The following is a 19130-nucleotide window of genomic DNA, read 5'->3' on the forward strand; positions in this document are numbered from 1 at the left end:
GCATCTGCTGAACAGCTGGAAAACTATTTCATTTAATAGTTTACCTCTTGTCCTTGATTATGCCCATATTTTACTACTGTTATTATCCAGTAGTAAAATAGATAAATATATCAGAAGAAAACTGGAAAAACTGAAAATTTTCAAGTTGAAGAATTAGTATATCAACGTAAAAAATAATCTTAACAGATAAAAAGTAAGATTCTTTCTCCAACCAACTCTGAAAATTTTGTACATACCAAAAGAAATACTGGTCAGGTCATAAGGCTTATAATTAATAAGGCATCTTTACATGGAAGTGTGAAAAATTAACTTTATTCTTGCATAAATATCATGATACTTTATTGTTCAAAGTGCTCCTTTCAAAATAAGTTAAAATATTTCCATATTACTCTTTTATTAAACATCTAGTTATTGACTAAAGCATAATATCACTGATTAACATAAGACAAAAATAATATGAGCCACTCACATATTCTTGAAGGAAAGTGCTTACAATATTTTGTGAAAACTTTCGTTTAAATCACTGATTTAATGATTTAATGGACAGTTCCATATTTTTCTTTAAAATCCACAAATGTCTTAAGATATTCCCACCATTATAAAAATTAAACAAAACCAACCCCAAAACAAAACCCTACAAAAGCACATTAATTTTATTATAAGACATATATGAAGTCACTGAGTAAAGCTCTTTTTTATAAACACTTTTGGAAAGCTCACATTGAGTTCTAGCACAGCTCTATTATCAATCTGTGAACAGAAGGACACATCAAGTAAGGAAAGATCTTTACAAGATTCCAGGAGTTTTCTTAAAGATGCTGGGCTTACCATTCTTGTTCCTGTTTTTAAAAAAACCAAACAAAATATTATATAACATTTATATAATATCCTGATAAAAGTCCCTTTTTATTATTTAAAATACACTTAAAATAGACTTTTACAAATTAAAAACATTCCTTAAAACAAGACTTCATATTGAAATAGTCCTGTTAAAAAACATAAAATTTCCCAGCCAAATTGGTATCTAGGACCTGAATTTTGTCAATCTCTACCCATTCTATCTTCATTCCTACCTCCTACCCTTTCCAATCAGCTTTTCCGGACTTTCCTACTTCTGTTCACCCCAGTTCAAAACTGTTTGTACATCTCATTTTCCTGAACCCATGGGTCAAATCAGACAGCAATACTTAATGATTCAACCTCTAATTCCATGCAGTGCAATTACTGAGCGACTACCCTGTAGAAACTTCTGTTTCAGGCACTGGAGATACAAAGATAAGTAAGACACATGTCTGCCTTAAGGAACTCATTGACTAGAGTTGAAAGCAAATAACTACAACACAATTTGATAAGTTTTACAGTAAGTGGTAGGTATAAAATGTCATTACTGGAAGACAAATGATGGATGATGAGTACTATTTAGCCCATGTTAAATCTGAAGTGATTATGAGATATTCAGATGGGTTATAAATCATATAAATTATGTAAAGCACCTGATGCATGCATGGCAGGCACTCAATAAGTACCAAATATCACTAGGCTCTAAGATGTCATCTGTTGTAACTATAGCTTTTCTAAGGAGAAAAAAAATCATCACCATCGTATTACATACATATACCTGGGATGGGGATTGAATGTTCTGAAACACTAGTCTATGCCTTTTTCTCTGAGAAATCCTTTCTTTGCCCCTCCCCGCCATGAGAAGGGAGAAGTAACTATATTTCTACCAGAAGCTGTAACTATAGTGCTACCCTGGCTGCGACTGGCCCCATGATAAACCAATGCAGATTCTCCTGGGAATTTAGAATTGGGATTCAGTAAGGCTTCCAGTGCCCATTTGATCTCTTGAACTAAGGACATGGAAAACTGGGTCAGGGCTGCTATATTTAGCCATGTGTACCCAGAGGAACAGAGATGGCCAGCATGACAAGAAAAGAACAAAGCAAAACCAAAGGGAGAAGCAGACACAAACATCTCTGTAAGTGTACAGCGGCAGAGGGTGTGGGTTAGGGACAGGGGCCTGAGTATGCAGGATAGGAGAAGGAACGAAAAAGAGAAAAAGCTTCCTCGCCTTTTGATGGTTTTCCAGTCTTTCCTGAGGTCTGACCATACCCAGCTTCTACCCATGGGATCTGAGACGGACACCTGTATCTTCATAATAATCGACTTTTTCGTATGCTTAAGTTATCTTGAGGGGGTTTCTGTTATATAAGATCAGAGAACCTCACCTAAGCCATTTGGCTCTGTGGAGCTTTTCACCTAGGGCTGTGACTTTTTTCTATCTGCCAGTCTTGGTCATTAGAATCTGAGTTTCCTGATAAATTAGGAGCTCCTAAAGCCTAAGAGACTGCCAGGGAAGGAAGTCAGAGATTGAACATTTAACTGGGCTAGGGTCACCTGTCCTATGTTTCCAGGGTACTTTGTGCTGTTGTTTTGTTATCCACTTAGGACACAATTCTGTTTTCAGTCAGCTTGCTCCATCAGGGCACTGAATATCTCCAGTGTTTAAAATAATGCCAAACACAGTATATGCTCAATAAGTGTGTAATGAATGGAAAACTGAAGGAATGGTGGTTAACTGCCCAATGCCATCACCCTGGTGTAGACCCTCGTGAGGTGGATTATTGAAGCTAATCTCTTTGATTTTGATTTCTTCCTTCTCCAATTCACCTACTACTCATTTCCAGAGAAGTATTCCTAAAACACAGCTCTAAATATATCACTCATGTCCCTAATTAAAACCCAGTAAAACCTCTTGCTTAATTTTGTGCATACTCCTCATCCTGGTGTTCAAAACTCTCCAGGATACCCTCCATTATACCAACATTCTAGATCAAATTAGACTGCCTATTCTCTAAAGATATTCTGTACTTTTAACACCTTTGCTTTTGCTTCATGCTATTCATTCTGCCTAAAATGCCCTTCTCCCCCAATTTCCTGCTCACTTTTTAAGGATACCTTTCAAATATCTATTAGTCTTTTAAATTAGGCTTTTCCTTATTTCTCTGATCATATATATATACTCTCTTTTCTTTGAGCCCCATCAAAGTGGACTTGCTTCTGGCTTGCATTACAGTTATTTATATGCTTGTTTTATTCCTTCTTGCTAGGTTTTCAACTCCTGAAGACAAGGACTGTGTCTTATTCAGCTTTGTACTGATCGGTAAGTACGTTTAGTATGACGAAGATATGCCACTTAACATTCATATGTGCTAATCACAAAATGACAAATAAAATAATGAATATCAGCATGGTTTAACTAAGAATCCTTTTTTAAAAAAAAATACGGATTCTAACATTAAACGATGAAAGGAAACCAAAAAACAACAATAAAAGTAAAGAAAACATAGCACAGTGGTTAGAAGCATAGACTCTGGTTCAAGTCCAGATTCCTTACTAGTTATGAGCCCTGGGCAAATCACTTAACCTATTTCCACCCGTTTCCTCCTCTGTGGCTAATAATACATCTACCTCATAAGGTTGTTGTGATGATTAAATCAGTTAATATATGCTCAGAGCAGTATAAAGCACAGTCATGTTGTTGTTAACAATATTAATTATTGACTACTAGTGATATTACTTTTTACTGTGCTCTTTATATTTGAAATAAGATGTTCCAACATATTCGCATGACAGTCATCTTGCATCGGTAATTAGATTTGACATAATAAATAATGATACTGCCTTGCTCTTATGCTCATGAAAGTCACAAATGTCTTCAAAAAGAAGTCTTTATACTTCGTACCTGCTTTTCTTTTATGTCTCTGTCAAGTAATTCATACATTTATAGACCAAACTTAGGCCACCTGACAACTGAACCCACTGTTGATCACAATTGTGCTTTTGTTTTGGGATCAGTGTTACTGACTTCTTTGGTAGCATCTCTTTCAGATACTGGCTACTCTCCATCTCTAGTGTATGGTTTTTTGGGGGTTTATTTGAGGGTTTTTTGGAGAGAGAATTGTAAACTAGATTTTAAACAACAATGGCACCATCCTCTGAAGTGAAGCCTGACGCAATTAGTGATCATTTTAAAAGGCCCTTGACTGCCTTTCCTCATTGTCCCTGTGAATTCATGACTTTTTTCTTGAATGTTTCAAAATAATTACCTTATTAAAAAAAGTCTAAGCTAATTCAAGGGGGAAGGTAGATAGGCAGGCAAAGAAACAAGCAAGGTAAGTGGTGTGGTGTTTTGAAAAGACAGTACTGACTGTGGAGACAAAACCCTTGTACGTGAACCCTTGCTCTGCCGCATATTAACTGCTGGCTCCAGTGTCCTCATCTATGAAAAGACAATGATACCCAGCTTCCTGAGCGATGAAGATTAAGGAAAATATAACACAGATGAAGTATCTAGCCTAAAGTGTACATATAATAGGCAACAATTTCTCCCTAAGGTTTTTTTTTCAGTCAACTGTTTTTAGTGATTTTTAAAATTTTATTTTTTTTTGAAGTACAGTTGACTTACAACATTGTGTTAGTTTCAGCTGTACAGCACAGTGATGCCGTAAGTTTTGCAGATTATATTCCATTATAGGTTATTATAAGATACTTGATATCATTCCAGTGTATATATCCTTGTTGCTTATCTATTTTATATATAGTAGCTTGTATCTGTTAATCCCATATGCCTAATTTTCCCTTCCTAAATTTTTAAGCAAGAATTTCTGCCTACAAGGAACTTGAATAAGTAACATGCAACTATATAAGCAACATCTACAAATGTACCGTAAGCCTGGACTGTGGAGAGATTTTAACTGAAACTACAAACATAAGTGTTGAAAATCTTCAGGTTTCCCTTTGGTTGAATGTTGAATAAACAGTAAAGGATATAATTAGCACTTCAAGGACTAATCTATTAGTATTAATAGATTACTAGCAACACAGTGCAAGTGCTATTTGGGTTCACCACTGTGTGGGCAATTACAACTGTGGCATTGCTAGCACCTCTGGCCAATGTCAGAAGTAACAAAATATCACAGGGTTTCTGGCTGTAAATTGCAAAAGAGACACAAGGAATCCCAGCACTGGGAAGGATTTTCAATAGCTCTGCCTTAGGGTAGAACTAGTCCTAAAAACTAGAATCATCAGGGATGGAAATTTCACAATATTCCTTTATCAAGAATTTAACATCAAGAAGCCATATGTGTGTGTGTGTGTGTCTCGAATTCATTAAACAAACGGATTAATTTCTTATCTGTCAATAATAATAGAGAACACAGCTCACACAAATTCTCACTCTTCTTACTAGACCAAGAATTATGGTTATTTAGAGCTTTCTGATAGGTTCAACTATAAAATTCTGTTACTGCCCTCACTCTTTTACTTAAGCATAGTTATAATTATCAGGACAACATTTTTATTGTATCCAAGAATTTTTTTTCTCCCTATAAAAAGTCTGAGGTTAGTTTTTATGTCAAGGCTTTAAAAGAAATGTATAGATTGTATCCTTACCTAATATGTCCAGTTGGCGTAATCTCGTACAATTACATGCTAGTTCTTCAATGTCTGTGTCACACACAGACCTGTTAGCTGTTAGAAAGAGTTTCTGCAAGTTTGGAAGCTGGCGTGCCAGTTTGGCAAAGCAGCCGGTGCTGCTCTGCAGAGTAGGGCACCATCCGAGGTCAAGTTCCTCCAGAAGCGGGCACCCAGCAGCCAGCTCTGCTATCCCGTTCTCAGTAATGTTCTTACATCTCCACAGATCCAGAGTCCGGAGTTTTTTACACTTGGCTCCTATCACGCTAGCTATCACGTCATAGTCTTCAATCTGGAAATCAAATAATTTCAATCTTTCCCACATTATGCTCAGAAACACAAACTGTTTTGAGCATGTTAAAGCACTCTTAATCATCTCCTGTTGTTTGCTTCTGTGCAAACAGACCCACATTGTCATTAACACAGATCTGCCCACTCATCTCACAGATCTGCCACGGTTTTGTAAAACAGCGAGAGTAATCACTTACTTAAAAATCCATTTAACAGAATTCCAGACAGAGGATGTTAATGAATTAAATCCCAAAGCAGTCTGAAATCCTCAGTCCCTCTTAAAGAATTTGAGGATTATGTATTGTCCTTGTATGCCTCCCATTTTGACCGTGCTGTTGCTACTTTGATATATGTAAGATCTCCCTGATAAAGGTATGCACTTAGCTAGGCTCTAAAATAGTAAGTGAATATGCTGATGGTACTAATAAGGATACTAGTTTTGGGTTAAATGAGGCATTTGGGGACTGAAAATGCAACCTGAAAAATAATTTAGATTGTGATAAGTTAGCTGCTGTCATTTATTGGAGGTGTCCAATGATTTACCTCATGATCATGGGATAAGCTTCTACTATTCAAGAATTAAACATTTCAGTTCATGGGCTTTGAATGTTTTAATAATGTTTCTTTAAACAGATTCTTTTAGGAGTTTCATTTGATTTTGTTATAATCAGTTATCAGCATTATCATGAGAAGTCAAAAGGAAACTAAACAGCAAACATTTCCAATGATTACTTCCTTTTGTTCATTCGTTTATTCATATTTTCATCTACGATGTGCCAGCATCACTCCAGATACTAGGAGCAACAGTGAATCAAAAAAAAAAGACTGTGTTCACATTTCTTGGAAAGACATACAGACAAATAAATGAGCAAAATAAATTCAGAGAGTGATAAGTAAAACAATAAAACAGGGTGACATGAGAGTGATCAGAGTGGCAGAGGTTGAGGGAGGGAGTGGTGGCTGCCGGGATCTCTGGGAATGAGCGTGGCTCATTCAAGGAACAGAAATATGATGGGTACACGGCCCAAGGGGAGTGAGAGAGAGGGCAGGCTGTGAAGCCAGAGAACTACGCAGGGGCCAGGACATCAGGCCGTGAAGGACTTTGAATTTTTATCTTAACTATAAGGAGATCAATGGAGGGTTTGAAACAAATATGATTCACATTAAAACAAAAACCCCTCCGGACTCTGGAGGATGGTCTAAGGTGGGTATGAATGGAGGAGGAAGCCCAGTGAAGAGGCCTGCACTAGCGCAGAGGAGAGATGCTGGGTCTTGGATTAAGGTGAAGCAGTGCATTGGAGAAGTGGACAGGTTGGGGGCTATATTTTGAGTCAGAGCCAAAGAGCTGATGGATTAGATACAGTGGTGATGATTTAGAAGGTTCTTCAGGAACAATCATGCAGAAGACCACGAGAAATCGATTTGGGTAAATACAACTATCTTCTTAAGTGAGTGGACCCAAACAACACAAAACTGTAGCTTTGATCATTAGTGCAGCCAATTAGCTTCTTTAGAAAGGAGCAATTTAAAAACTTTCCAAAACCCATGATTCTGATTGCTGTTATTTTGATGGCCAAAAATAAAATATCAAATGAATCATCCTGCCTTTTGGTCAGCTTACAGGAAAGAAACTGAAATAAACATGGTATTAAAGTATCAACCGAGAGCTGTCTGTGTTACTGTCCTGGTGAACCCAGACCTGCTGTGAAGAACAGTACTTCTGTGACAGGTATGAAATGTTTCAATCATCACGTTAGTAGCAGTATCAGCAATATTAGCAGTATTTCTGAACTTCGAATGTCAAGTCCTTAAAACTTCATTTCCTGGCAAATAAATATCAATTGTAACAATACTGGTAACTATACACTTTAATTTAAAAAGAGCCTATTTATCTAAAGTAGCATTTCCCATACCATATTACATAATAATAGATGTACCATGAAAAAATGGGTTCATTAGTCAGGTAAAGTTGGAAAACACTGGTTTAAGCAAAGGCAAACTGTTTCTTTATTGTAGAACATACCATTGAAAACTCCAGGGGGAGGACATAGGAGCATCGTTTCCTAATTTAGACCCAGAATTCCTATTCCCCCTTCTTTCCCCCTACAATACACAACTTTTTAACTTGAATATCTTTTAGGACTAATGTTCCATAGGTCAACTTAGGAAAATGCTGACTTCAACTACACCTAACTCCAACTCTAAACATACATAATTCCAACTCTAAAGTGTCTGTGATTAGAGGCCTGCTTTTCTAGAGAATGCTGCTCTAGGTTATGGGGAGGTAATTAACAGGCAGAATAAAATACCTCTGGCCAAAGTCAAAGCAGGGTCCTTACCAATCTAAAGAAGGCAGGCTAACAATAAGCAAAGTCCAAGTGACAGTAACTGGTTGGTACGTTGTCACAGAAAGTGCCATGGAGTGTCACTGAGCCCATCTAGAAGAGCCACTAGAAGGACCCAACAGAAGCCCATGAAATGGCTTACTAACGTCAAAAGTTGACCAGAAGGGAAACCTAATGCTGAGTTTGTGGGCTCTCAGATTGGTTCTGAGACCGGGATGGGCCTGAGCCCATACATGGCGTTTAATAAGGCCTAAAAACTCCTCTGATCTTGCAACCATCCTGCTTATCCAGGTCTCCCTAATAAGTGGATGCAAAACTGGAATGGTTTAGGATCTCCTGAATCTGCTTTGGGTATGGGGGGGCAGGTAAGAAAATAAAGAAGAATGGATCGCTCCACAGTCAGTTATATTGGGAGATGCATTTCCCGTGAGTGTGCACGCATGTACACATGCACACAGGCTCACACGTGTGCACACACGCACACAGAGTTCTACTGTCCCTTGAGTGTCAGTCTTATTTATTAACCATGTAATTTAGTTGAAAAACATCTAATTCATCCCATGAACTCTTCCAGTGACATATAAATTATAATTTTATATCTGAAAGGACTTTCAAGATTATTTATTCCAACAGTCCCTAGGCTTTTGGATTTCACAGACCAGTAACGTTTCAAAAAAATTAGTTCCAACATAGGTTGGTGTCCATCTTTTCATCTTACTCAGTAAGCAGAGTAAAACAAACAAAATAAACCTACCTACTGTCATCAGCATTGCCAGAAAATAACCTCTGAACTCAAAAACTAAAATTAGCTTTGTGAAAAACTTACCAGACTTTGGGTATTAGCTTTGTGAAAAACTTACCAGCATTTGGGTATGATTAATATATTATTTTGTAAAGAAGCCCAGAGAGTTAAATAGCTTGTCTGAGACAACATCTGGCTTGAGGCAGAACCACACTCTTTGCACCACACTATACTTCTTTCCTTGTTCTCACAGATAAATAATGTCAATGCTTCAAAGACAAATTCTCCCATTTAAGAAAAATGTTTTAAAGCGGGTTGCACATAGTTATCCATAAATCTGAAAAGCTGTGGGTGGGTGTGGGGAGGGTCAGGATAAAAGTCACCCATGGGAAGAAGAAGAGAAGCAGCAATTGAGAATAAAGAATTTTCAAATACTTACCATGACACAGCTACCCAAACTGAGGTGCTGAAGCTCTGAACAGAAGTTCAAAACGCTGAGCAGGGCTGTTTGCTGCCATCAGGAACCACATCAGAGGCAAGTAAGGAAAGGACAAGAAAGTGAAACAAAGAGAAGAGGTCAATTAGACATTAAAGGCTGTCACTGCTTTTCCTGAAATAGAGCTCAAAACCTCGGTTACAAACACCACAAATGCCATTTAATGAGTCCCCAGGTGTTCGCACCATTGATTGGCTTGGAGTCAAGGTAATCATTACTCGTCTCCATGTAGTAAGTCGTCACTCTGTATATGATTTTGCATGCCCTAAAGACACCTATATTCTCTATGACCTCTCAGTGCATTTTCCAAACGTAAGCAATTTGAAAGCCTGGTGAAGACTGAACAAGACAAGTTAAACCATCCCTCCCTCCCTCCAAAAAAAAAAAAAAAAAAAAAAAAAGCACCAAGGGTTGGTGACAACTGTAGAACAGCGGCAGCTCTGACATTCACTGATCAGCTGCAGGCTGATGGAACTGCCAATAGCCACCCCAAATCAGGATTGAGCCGGTGACTTTAATGTCAAAGAATTCTCTTTGTTGACAAGGATCCCAACAACCATCGAGCACCTGTCACTAGCAACATGCTGACCGAAACGTGCACTTTCTAGTCATGTTCCTGCCATTTCAGCCCATCCATCCTGTGCAATGGAAACGGTCTCACCACTAAAGAAACCCAAAGGTGTCTGAGACTGCTACATAATCATGGTTCCTGAAATATCTCTGAACAGTCAAAATTTCACTTGATGACATGCCTGCCATGAAAAATTTAAAAACGAGCAATGCAAAGCATTCAGATTTCTAGTTTTTCCTTTTATAAATAAGAAAAAAATACTACACAAACATGTGGCAAACTTTCTAAACATCTGAACTAAATAAATCATATCCAGCAAAATTAAGATGATATTATACAGCCTCTGTTTAATCTACTCCAAGTGTTCAGAAACGAAAAAATTATCAGTTGGGGAGGGATTGAAGAATGTGCCAATGACAACACAAAACATTTATTCAGATTCTTATTGAGAAAATAAAGTAACAAAGTACTTCATTTAAAATAAACTGAGGGCAAAAATAAAATGATAGTAGTTATAATAGGCCCTAGATTGGTACCAAACTTAAGACTAATTGTTTCACTGTTATGAATTTTTTAAAATTTAAGCAAAAAAAAGTTTATATTGATTTTATGCTTAAGTTTCAACACAACTTATAACATTTATAAGACAATGCCATGTAGCTCTCAGAATGTTGACATCAGAAGAGGTATATGAAGATAAATTAAGTTTCAGATTCTCCATAATACTTAGCTATTTTAACTTACTGATGGGAAAATGACATTAGGTTTGTTTTTATTAAAGTACAGATCTTATCACAAGGTTGTTTTATAAGATTTTCCCAGAGCAAGATCCAGAACATAGTAGAGAATTTTTAGAGAGGATCCCATATATTCTTGTGGATAAGAAATTTTAAATTAAAAAAAATACATATACATATACCTCATTCATGATTCATGGAAATTGTTTGGTCATTTATTCTTAAATTACTTACAATGAAGAACCTCAAATATGCTGACAAGTATAGAGTCTAAGACAATAAACACCCATGTAGTCACAACTCAGATTTATCAAATCTTAACATTTTGCCTTCTTTGCTTATCTACTCTATTTGTGTATCCCTCCATCCATTCACATACTTTCTCAGAAGTGACCTGTATCATGACTCAGAGTTTAAAAACATGCTTGAAAATTACATAACTTTACTATACATTATGATCACTTTTGAATTAATAGTCTCATAATTACGTATCTAGAAAATACCTGTGTAAGGGTAGATGCATTCTGGAGGAATTTCAAGTCGTAGAAGAGGAATCCATGGCCTATTATACTTATTCAGGCAAATATTTTATAATAACCTACACAGTCTGCATATTAAATTGAGAATTAAAAATTCATTTAGGGCTTCCCTGGTGGCGCAGTGCTTGGGAGTCCTCCTGCCAATGCAGGAGACACAGGTTCGTGCCCCAGTCCGGGAGGATCCCACATGCCGCGGAGCAGCAGGGCCCGTGCACCACAACTACTGAGCCTTCACGCCACAACTGCTGAGCCTGCATGCCACAACTGCTGAGCCTGCATGCCTGGAGCCCGTGCTCCGCAGCAGGAGAGGCCACCGCAATGAGAAGCCCATGCACTGCATCGAAGAGTAGCCCCCGCTCGCTGCAACTAAGGAAGGAGAGCAGCAATGAAGACCAAACACAGCCAAAAAGAGAAAAACAAATACCGTATGCAGCCAAAAATAAAATTTAAAAAATAAACAAATTTATATATAAAAAATTCATTTAGTAGTAGAATTATCATTTTTCATTCCTACCTTAAAAAAGGAACATAGAACATAAGAGATTCATATTGAATATCACACATCTTTGCTAAATAAGAGATGTGAGATCAAACGCTGAGACCAAGCTATAAGGGGATAAGGATGACCTTGGAAGGGATGCTGTGAGGAATGTAACAAGGAGTCAAATAGAGATAAATAAAAGGGTTGACTGGTAGCACTGAGGTGAGCAAGCACAAGTTAACAGTTTCTTGACTTTCTCCAGCAGAGCTCATGATAAGCCAGAGATGGTGGGAGTACCCAGGTATAGAGCACACATCTATAGATCAGCTTGCAATCTATCCAAATTCAGTTAACCGATTTCCTCCTAGAATATCTTTAGTATCTTCTTTCTCTATGCTATTAGTATTCAGAATTAAAGTACTACTATTGATGCTAAAGTAAAAACGAGAAACTACCTCTTCACTTCCAGACATAAAATGACCTGATTTTAGAGAGACCACAGTCTCAGTGATTTAAAGCAGTTGAGAAAATACTGCTCATGGACCAAATTCAGCCCATTGGTTGTTTTTGTAAATAAAGTTTTATTGGAACATGGCACACCCATTCATTTATGTATTGTTTATAGCTGTTTTCACACTACAACAGCAGGGCTGAATAGTTATGACAGAGACCATATGGCCTGCAAGGCCCAAAATATTTACTATCCAGCCCTTCGCAGAAAGAATTCACCCACCCCCAACTTAAGAAAACAATTCTACCTTAACGAGTACTTGCATCACTTTTACCCTTGTAGAACACACAAATAGATGGAATAAACCTATATTAAGTATACTACAAAAAAAGGTATTCAGAAATAAAAACTGAACAATTTTATGAACCTCTTACTTAAGACTTAAGATATCTTTTAGCTTCCCAAATTGACAAATTCTGCTGGTTAGACCTGTAAAATTCAATAAAAGCACAAGAGTAGCTCTATAAAATTAAAACACAATTTAAATAGTTAGAGTTTTAACAATGCAATGCAGCAGATTCATTTTCAAATGAGTTTGCAATTTTTAAACAAAGGCCAACCTTATTTAAATCACTGTGGAACTGGAGTCACTAAGAAGTGACTGGCTCCATGCTAATTTCTTTTACAGAATTTTCAAAACATACCCTAGGTAAAGCTGGCACCTGGTAGTAGGATTTATGTTCATAAAGAAAGAATCCTTTGGGGACTTCCCTGGTGGTCCAGTGATTAAAAATCCGTCTTGCAATGCAGGGGATGCTGGTTTGATCCCTGGTTGGGGAACTAAGGTCCCACATGCTGCCGGGCAACTGAGCCCGTGCTCCACAACTAGAGAGCCTGCGTGCCACAACTACTGAGCCCACACGCCACAACTAGAGAGAAGCCCGCGCATCAAAATGAAGAGACTGAGTGCTGTAACTAAGACCTGACGCAGCCAAAATATAAATAAATAAATATTAAAAAAAAATAAAGAACCCTTTTATATTCAACCTAAAATTTACCTACTAACCCTGTTTAGCAGCCTCAAAATCCAAAGGATAACTATTAAGTTATAGAGAATTATTAATGCCTCTACTTGTTACAAGGAAATTTATTAAGAGGTAAAAGAAAGCAGGAATTCAAATTTTCATTGACAGCTTTTTAAGAGATGCTACGCATAAAGTTCAAAATCTCCTATGCTCCACATTACTAAAGTGCTAAGCAAAAATACTTAATAAAATGATAACTGATACTTATTATACTCACATAAATGGCTTAGATATTCCAGATTTATAGCTTAGTAGAGTTATAATTATGCATACCATATACATTTTATAATGAGACCTTACATAAACCACATATGCAATGCTGTGTTCATATTTTGTATTAATACAGGTTTATAATTATTATAACTAATTAATAATTTTTGCAATTAAAAATTTTTGCAGTTAAAAATTGTTGCTTATCTTTAATAAAGAATACAACCCTTACTTGTAACACTCAGTATAGGAAGATAGGATCCCAAGTCTGTATTTCTCTACATGTGGCCCATGCGCCACAAATACTGAAGCCCTCACCCCTAGAGCCCGTGCTCCGCAACAAAAGAAGCCACCGCAATAAGCCCGCACAAGGCAACAAAGAGTAGCCCCCCTCCCCGCAACTAGAGAAAGCCCGCACGCAGCAACGAAGACCCAACAGAGCCAAAAATAAATAAATAAATAAATAAATTTATTTTAAAAAAAAGACTCCATGCTCCCAATGCAGGGGGCACAGGTTCCATCCCTGGTCGGGGAACTAGGATCCCGTATGTTGCATGGCACGGCAAAAACAAACAAATAAATAAACAAACCCTGATTCCTAGAAAGCATCTTAAAGAAATAGATAAGTTTATATATCACAGACATGCACCAGCTAAAACAGAGAGACTAGTGACATCACCTGATCACAAGTATACTTTCACTGATGATATATTTCAAACATATCACAGCAATAACTACAAGTAATGAGATAGGATTTTATGAAAGTATGGTCATTAAATGAAAATTTATAAATTTACACAAGAAATACCACCAAAGAAATCCTAAGAACACAATCACTCAATTATTGTAATTGAAGATCCATCTACATATATGTATGAATTTCTCTTTCTCTAATTTAATTTTTTTTTTGCCCCAGTGTTCCAATCTCTAAATTTGGGGAAGGGAAATATAGAATAAAAGTTGAAGTATTTTAAGACCTATTTAAAGTACTTGAAACTAACTATATTTAGAATATTTCAATTCAATTACTTTATAGATATTTGCTATAAACCAAATTGTTCTTTTATACAGTTTAAATATACAATACGGTATAGTTTATATACTGATACATAATCACAACTTGAAAATAATATTGTCTTTTATAGGTTAAACCTGAAGATCAGCATTGTGGTGGAAAAGTACGACTTCTGATTGTTCTCTAAAAAGAGAGTGTTCAAGATCATAAATGACATAAATTAATAAAGCTCTTATACATGCCTTTGAGGAAAAAAAAGGAAAGTTCTCTAAACCTAACTGTAGACCTACCCTAGACCACAGTCTCAGAAATTTTAGTAAAAGGTTCAAATAATGTGTTAAATTCCAAAAACCCAAAGAACAAAACCTAAGACTAAATCACACACATTTGCCTTGCCCTGTAGTCTCCTTTCAGAGCCTATTTTTACCACTGTAGTGGATCTCTCCTATAATAATACAGTTGAATACATCTTTGCTCACAGATGACTAAACTGATCAATTTCCATATCAACCCATGATGGGTGATGGCAGAGATGTGCAGTCAAAAAGTCATGGCAGTTTGCACGCCAGCTGGACTTGACTGTAACCTTATTGCCTATATAAAAGAAAGAATGTTTTGATCAGAGGGGTAAGGGTTGGACCATCAAGGGAACATAGGAATCTGAAGCACACATTGGTTGATTGACACTGTTCATCTAAACGATGCTCAGCTGAAGAGGGTGCACTGGTCCAAAGACTTTATCTATTTTCTTCCAAAAGCATGTCTTTCCTTCCTGTTAAGAGGATGGTATCAATCTGTTTTGTGTTGATGCCTTTAAGCATTTAAGTCACATAACTAATGCTCACTGTTCGCATTCTGAACTCACCAGACAGGTCTTATAACTGTGATCTGGTTTCCCCTGTGACATGCCAACAGTGAGAGAATGTGTTAATCAGCTATCTCTAATGAATGCGTCCTTACCAGGTAGATTTCTTATACCCGGTATACTGGTTACTGTCATGAATGTGGATGATAATGAATCTGACCCCCAAGAAGCTTCTCAACTGTGACTGAATCATAGCCCATCATGCAGGTCACACACACTCAATCCTACCAAAAGCCTGGCACTTCCCACTGGCACTTCTATAAAGCAATCCAGGATAGAAAAGAAGTATAGACATATTCTTGTCTGGAGACATAAAAACTTTTAAAAGTTTGTTAGTTTTAGAATATAATACAGTAAAAGTTATTAAAATCTTAATTCTTGATTCTGTTTAAGAACAAAGTAATTATTAGTATCTTTTGTTTTATATGTTGTCTAGCTAAACAAATCTGTCTGAAATGGACTGCCTTTTAGGTGACAGTTAATGACAGCCTGCATTAGTCAATTTAGGTGACCAAAGTAGGTTCTTCCTGCTTCAATTGTTCGATCTTAGTTAATAATCAGCAGTGGCGCTGATGAGAGGCCACTCCTTTCCTTAAGTCTGTTAAATGCACTTGCTCTACTAAAAGAAAGAGCATCCCTGCTTCTACTTACCAATATACAGGAATGTGTTCTCTAAATCAAATAAGAACGCAGTCAGGAGAACACCATTATCTATGTGTCAGAAAGCAAATTCATGGCACTAAATCAAATCATGCTGTTTGCAAAAGACAGTTTATGTACCTTTTGTAGGAAAGCTCAGGTGCTTTCATTAACAGACAGGGTGGTATGCATTTTTACTTATATATTCACTCTGCTGAATAAACTGGCACAGAAAAAAGAAACTAGGAGGAGAGTGTTGATATCCAACAGAAGTAAAGGTCAGCTACTTTTGTTTGTCTTCTAGTTCATGAAGATGAAGGCAGTGGGGTCCTTGAAACTGTCATCCCAGTCTAGTAGGCCAAGTAAACAGTTGCTGAACCACAGTTATGGATTACTGTCATATACTAGTCCCCTACAATACCTATAATCAGTTTTTTCACTACTTCAAATTCTTTCAATTTATGCTCTATCATTCTTGAAGTGAGGCAATCAAAATTGGATGCAGGTGTTCCATTTATAACTCCAACTTTTAAAAAAACACTCTTGGTTTTTTTGTCTGCTGCTAAGCAACAGAATGACATTCTTACTGAGCTACCTATCATGCCCCATCTCACCCCCAACTTCAGATATTTTTTCTAAGCAACAGAATGACATTCTTACTGAGCTACCTATCATGCCCCATCTCACCCCCAACTTCAGATATTTTTTCCCAAAGAAAAAGTAAATAGGCTCAAATTCCTAACACTAATCCAGATTGTTTTAGACAATGCAAAGGACTTCTCTTGAAGTCACTTTTTATGCAATACGTTAAAAAGTTATCCTTATGCTATCCTTTGTAAGTTGTATTAGTTTGCTAGAACTGCCATGACAAAGTACCATAGACTGGGTAGCTTAAACAACAGAAATTAATTTTTGCAATTCTGGAGGCTAGAAGTCTGAGATCAGGTGTCAGCAGGGTTAGTTTCTTCTAAGGCCTCTCCTCTTGGCTTGAAACTGGCCATCTCCTTCCGGTGTTTTCATATGGTCTTCCCTCTGTGTGTGTCTGTGTCCTAATCTCCTCTTCTTAAAAGGACACCGCTCATATTGGATTAGGCCCCATCCTAATGGCCTCATTTAACTTAATTACCTCTTTAAAGGCCCTCTCTCCAAATACAGTCACATTATGCGGTACTGGGGGTTATGACTTCAACATATGAATTTTGGGGAGACACAATTCAGCCCATGCACAAGTATTTACGAATAGGTTGCAGGTATATGTCCCTTCAGGGGTAAAAGAGAATTGTATCTTCTACTTATTTTCAAATGGTTCAGGAAAAAAAATATGCATATAGTAGGAAAATCTACTTTTTATGCCACTTTTTGTAAGTCTAAAATTATTCCAAAATAAAAGCTTTTTCCTTTTAAGTATTTAAAAGTCTATTTAATGAGTTAAATTTCTATAGCCCTCCTCTCATGAGAATACATCATCATGTATGTCTAAAGAAGTACTTGCAGTTAATGTTTACCATAAATAATAAGAATCCTGTGAATAGAGATGAAAAGGACTAAAGGTACTTAAAGTCTTTCCAATCATTATATACCTCACTCTACTATAATTACTTCTTTGTCACGAATGGCAGAAGAAACTAAGTACAACTAAAGTTCTCCTTCCTGTTTGCTCTAAGTTCCCATCTTTTGCCTAAAAGTCTTGCTTATACAATTCTAAAAGATCTACCAAATTCAGTAAAAAGAAAATTACTGCATTTAACCACTCAGTTCACTAGTTATGCTGGGATCACGCAATAAACAGGGTCTAAATCTCAGCTTGAGGGTCATTTCTGTCTCTCCATCACCTAGTACTATCTTGTTTTTCACCAGGCATATATTTACTGCTCCACAACTGCTGAAATTCAACAAATGTATACCCCTAACTCTGAAAAGAGGTTATTTAATGATTTTCTTTTTTTGGTTGATGTTATAAGAAGACATTTGCTATTTCTCTGATGAAGCGATTTTTCATCACAATCCTAAACATACCTACAGAAAGAAAAAGATCTCATGAAATAAACTAACAAAACAAATAGAACTATATTTCACTATTTTTTAGAGCTAAAAATTCTGGACAAATACAGTTCAAATATTTTCTTACAAGTTTTCCAAGTTGTAGATCCACCCACCCCTCTGCTTAGTTGATGTGGTTATTCTGTAGAAAGACAAACTTATGCTTACTAACTTAGCAAATAAAGAAAAAATGAATTGACAAGCAAGAGTTATCACTCATTCATTCAACACAAGTTTACTGAATATCTACTAGACATATTCACTATAGTGAATATGTACAGTGTATAGTACAGTGTACTACGTACTACGTAGTAGTACTGTACTACGTACTGGTTGTACTATGTACTGGTTGTAAAAAGTAAACAGTCAAACATGGTCCCACCCATTAGGGAGTTTTTAAGTTAGGAATGAACATTCCTTTTAGCAGAAACAGGTCATAAGTGTGAAAGCAGTAATTTGGCCTAAATCTCTCTTAGCACATGATGGAAAAGATATTCCTATTTAAGAAGACCTAAAAGAATACTTCACAAAGTTGGGAATGATTGTGTAGGACTATGCTGAGTAAACCTATACTATCATTTTCACATTTACACAAGTCCATCTAATTTATAAAGTGTGTTGTTGTTTACATGTACGACCTAATCTGGTCTTCTCAATAGCCTATGCGATAGGGTAAGTTTTTTTTTAACAGATAAATAAACCTTTAGCTTAGTATAAGTGACTGACCCAAGCACATAAATCTGTCAAGTGGGAAAGCCAAGAGAAGGACTGAGTTTTTTCATTCGGTCCCATCTGCCACAGATTGGTCGCTTCACCCTCCTCCAACAGCCTCAAATGCTTCCCTCTGTCCCAACCGATTTCTCCATCAGTGAGGGGGCTTCCCCGGATGCGGGAATCTCTCCCCTGCTTCAGCTTCCCACCCCTGCACCCCCCAGGGTGCAGGTCCCATCCCGCTTCCTCTCCTCCTCCTTCTCCCTTCTTTCTTTTGTCATACCCAGTTATACGGGGATCTTTACAGTCTTTTCCAGTGTCCAAGGTCTTCTGCTAGTGTGTAGCTGGTGTTCTGTGAGAACTGTTGCATCTGTAGACGTGTTCCTGATGCATCTGTAGAGAGAGATGAAGTCCACGTCCTCCTACTCCTCCATCAC

At 37.0% G+C, this 19130-nt stretch overlaps 1 protein-coding gene across 2 annotated transcripts in view; it reads right to left on the reverse strand.

The window, feature by feature from the left end:
* Positions 1-296: 296 nt before the first annotated feature.
* The window catches only part of FBXL4 (F-box and leucine rich repeat protein 4), a gene marked incomplete at its 5' end in the record, with an annotated part of 54298 nt that continues 35464 nt past the window's right edge, over positions 297-19130 (reverse strand). The window contains 3 exons of one of the 2 annotated variants that reach the window (XM_079716509.1): positions 297-839; positions 5455-5767; positions 9293-9364. In XM_079716509.1, coding sequence (XP_079572635.1) covers positions 676-839; positions 5455-5767; positions 9293-9364 — 549 coding nt within the window. In that variant the 3' untranslated portion in view covers positions 297-675. The remainder of the gene's footprint in view (positions 840-5454; positions 5768-9292; positions 9365-19130) is intronic. The other variant, XM_079716510.1, reaches the window with a different exon arrangement.

This window comes from Hyperoodon ampullatus (genome assembly GCF_949752795.1).
Source record: "Hyperoodon ampullatus genome assembly, chromosome: 12".
In the NCBI taxonomy this organism is placed as follows: domain Eukaryota; kingdom Metazoa; phylum Chordata; class Mammalia; order Artiodactyla; family Ziphiidae; genus Hyperoodon; species Hyperoodon ampullatus.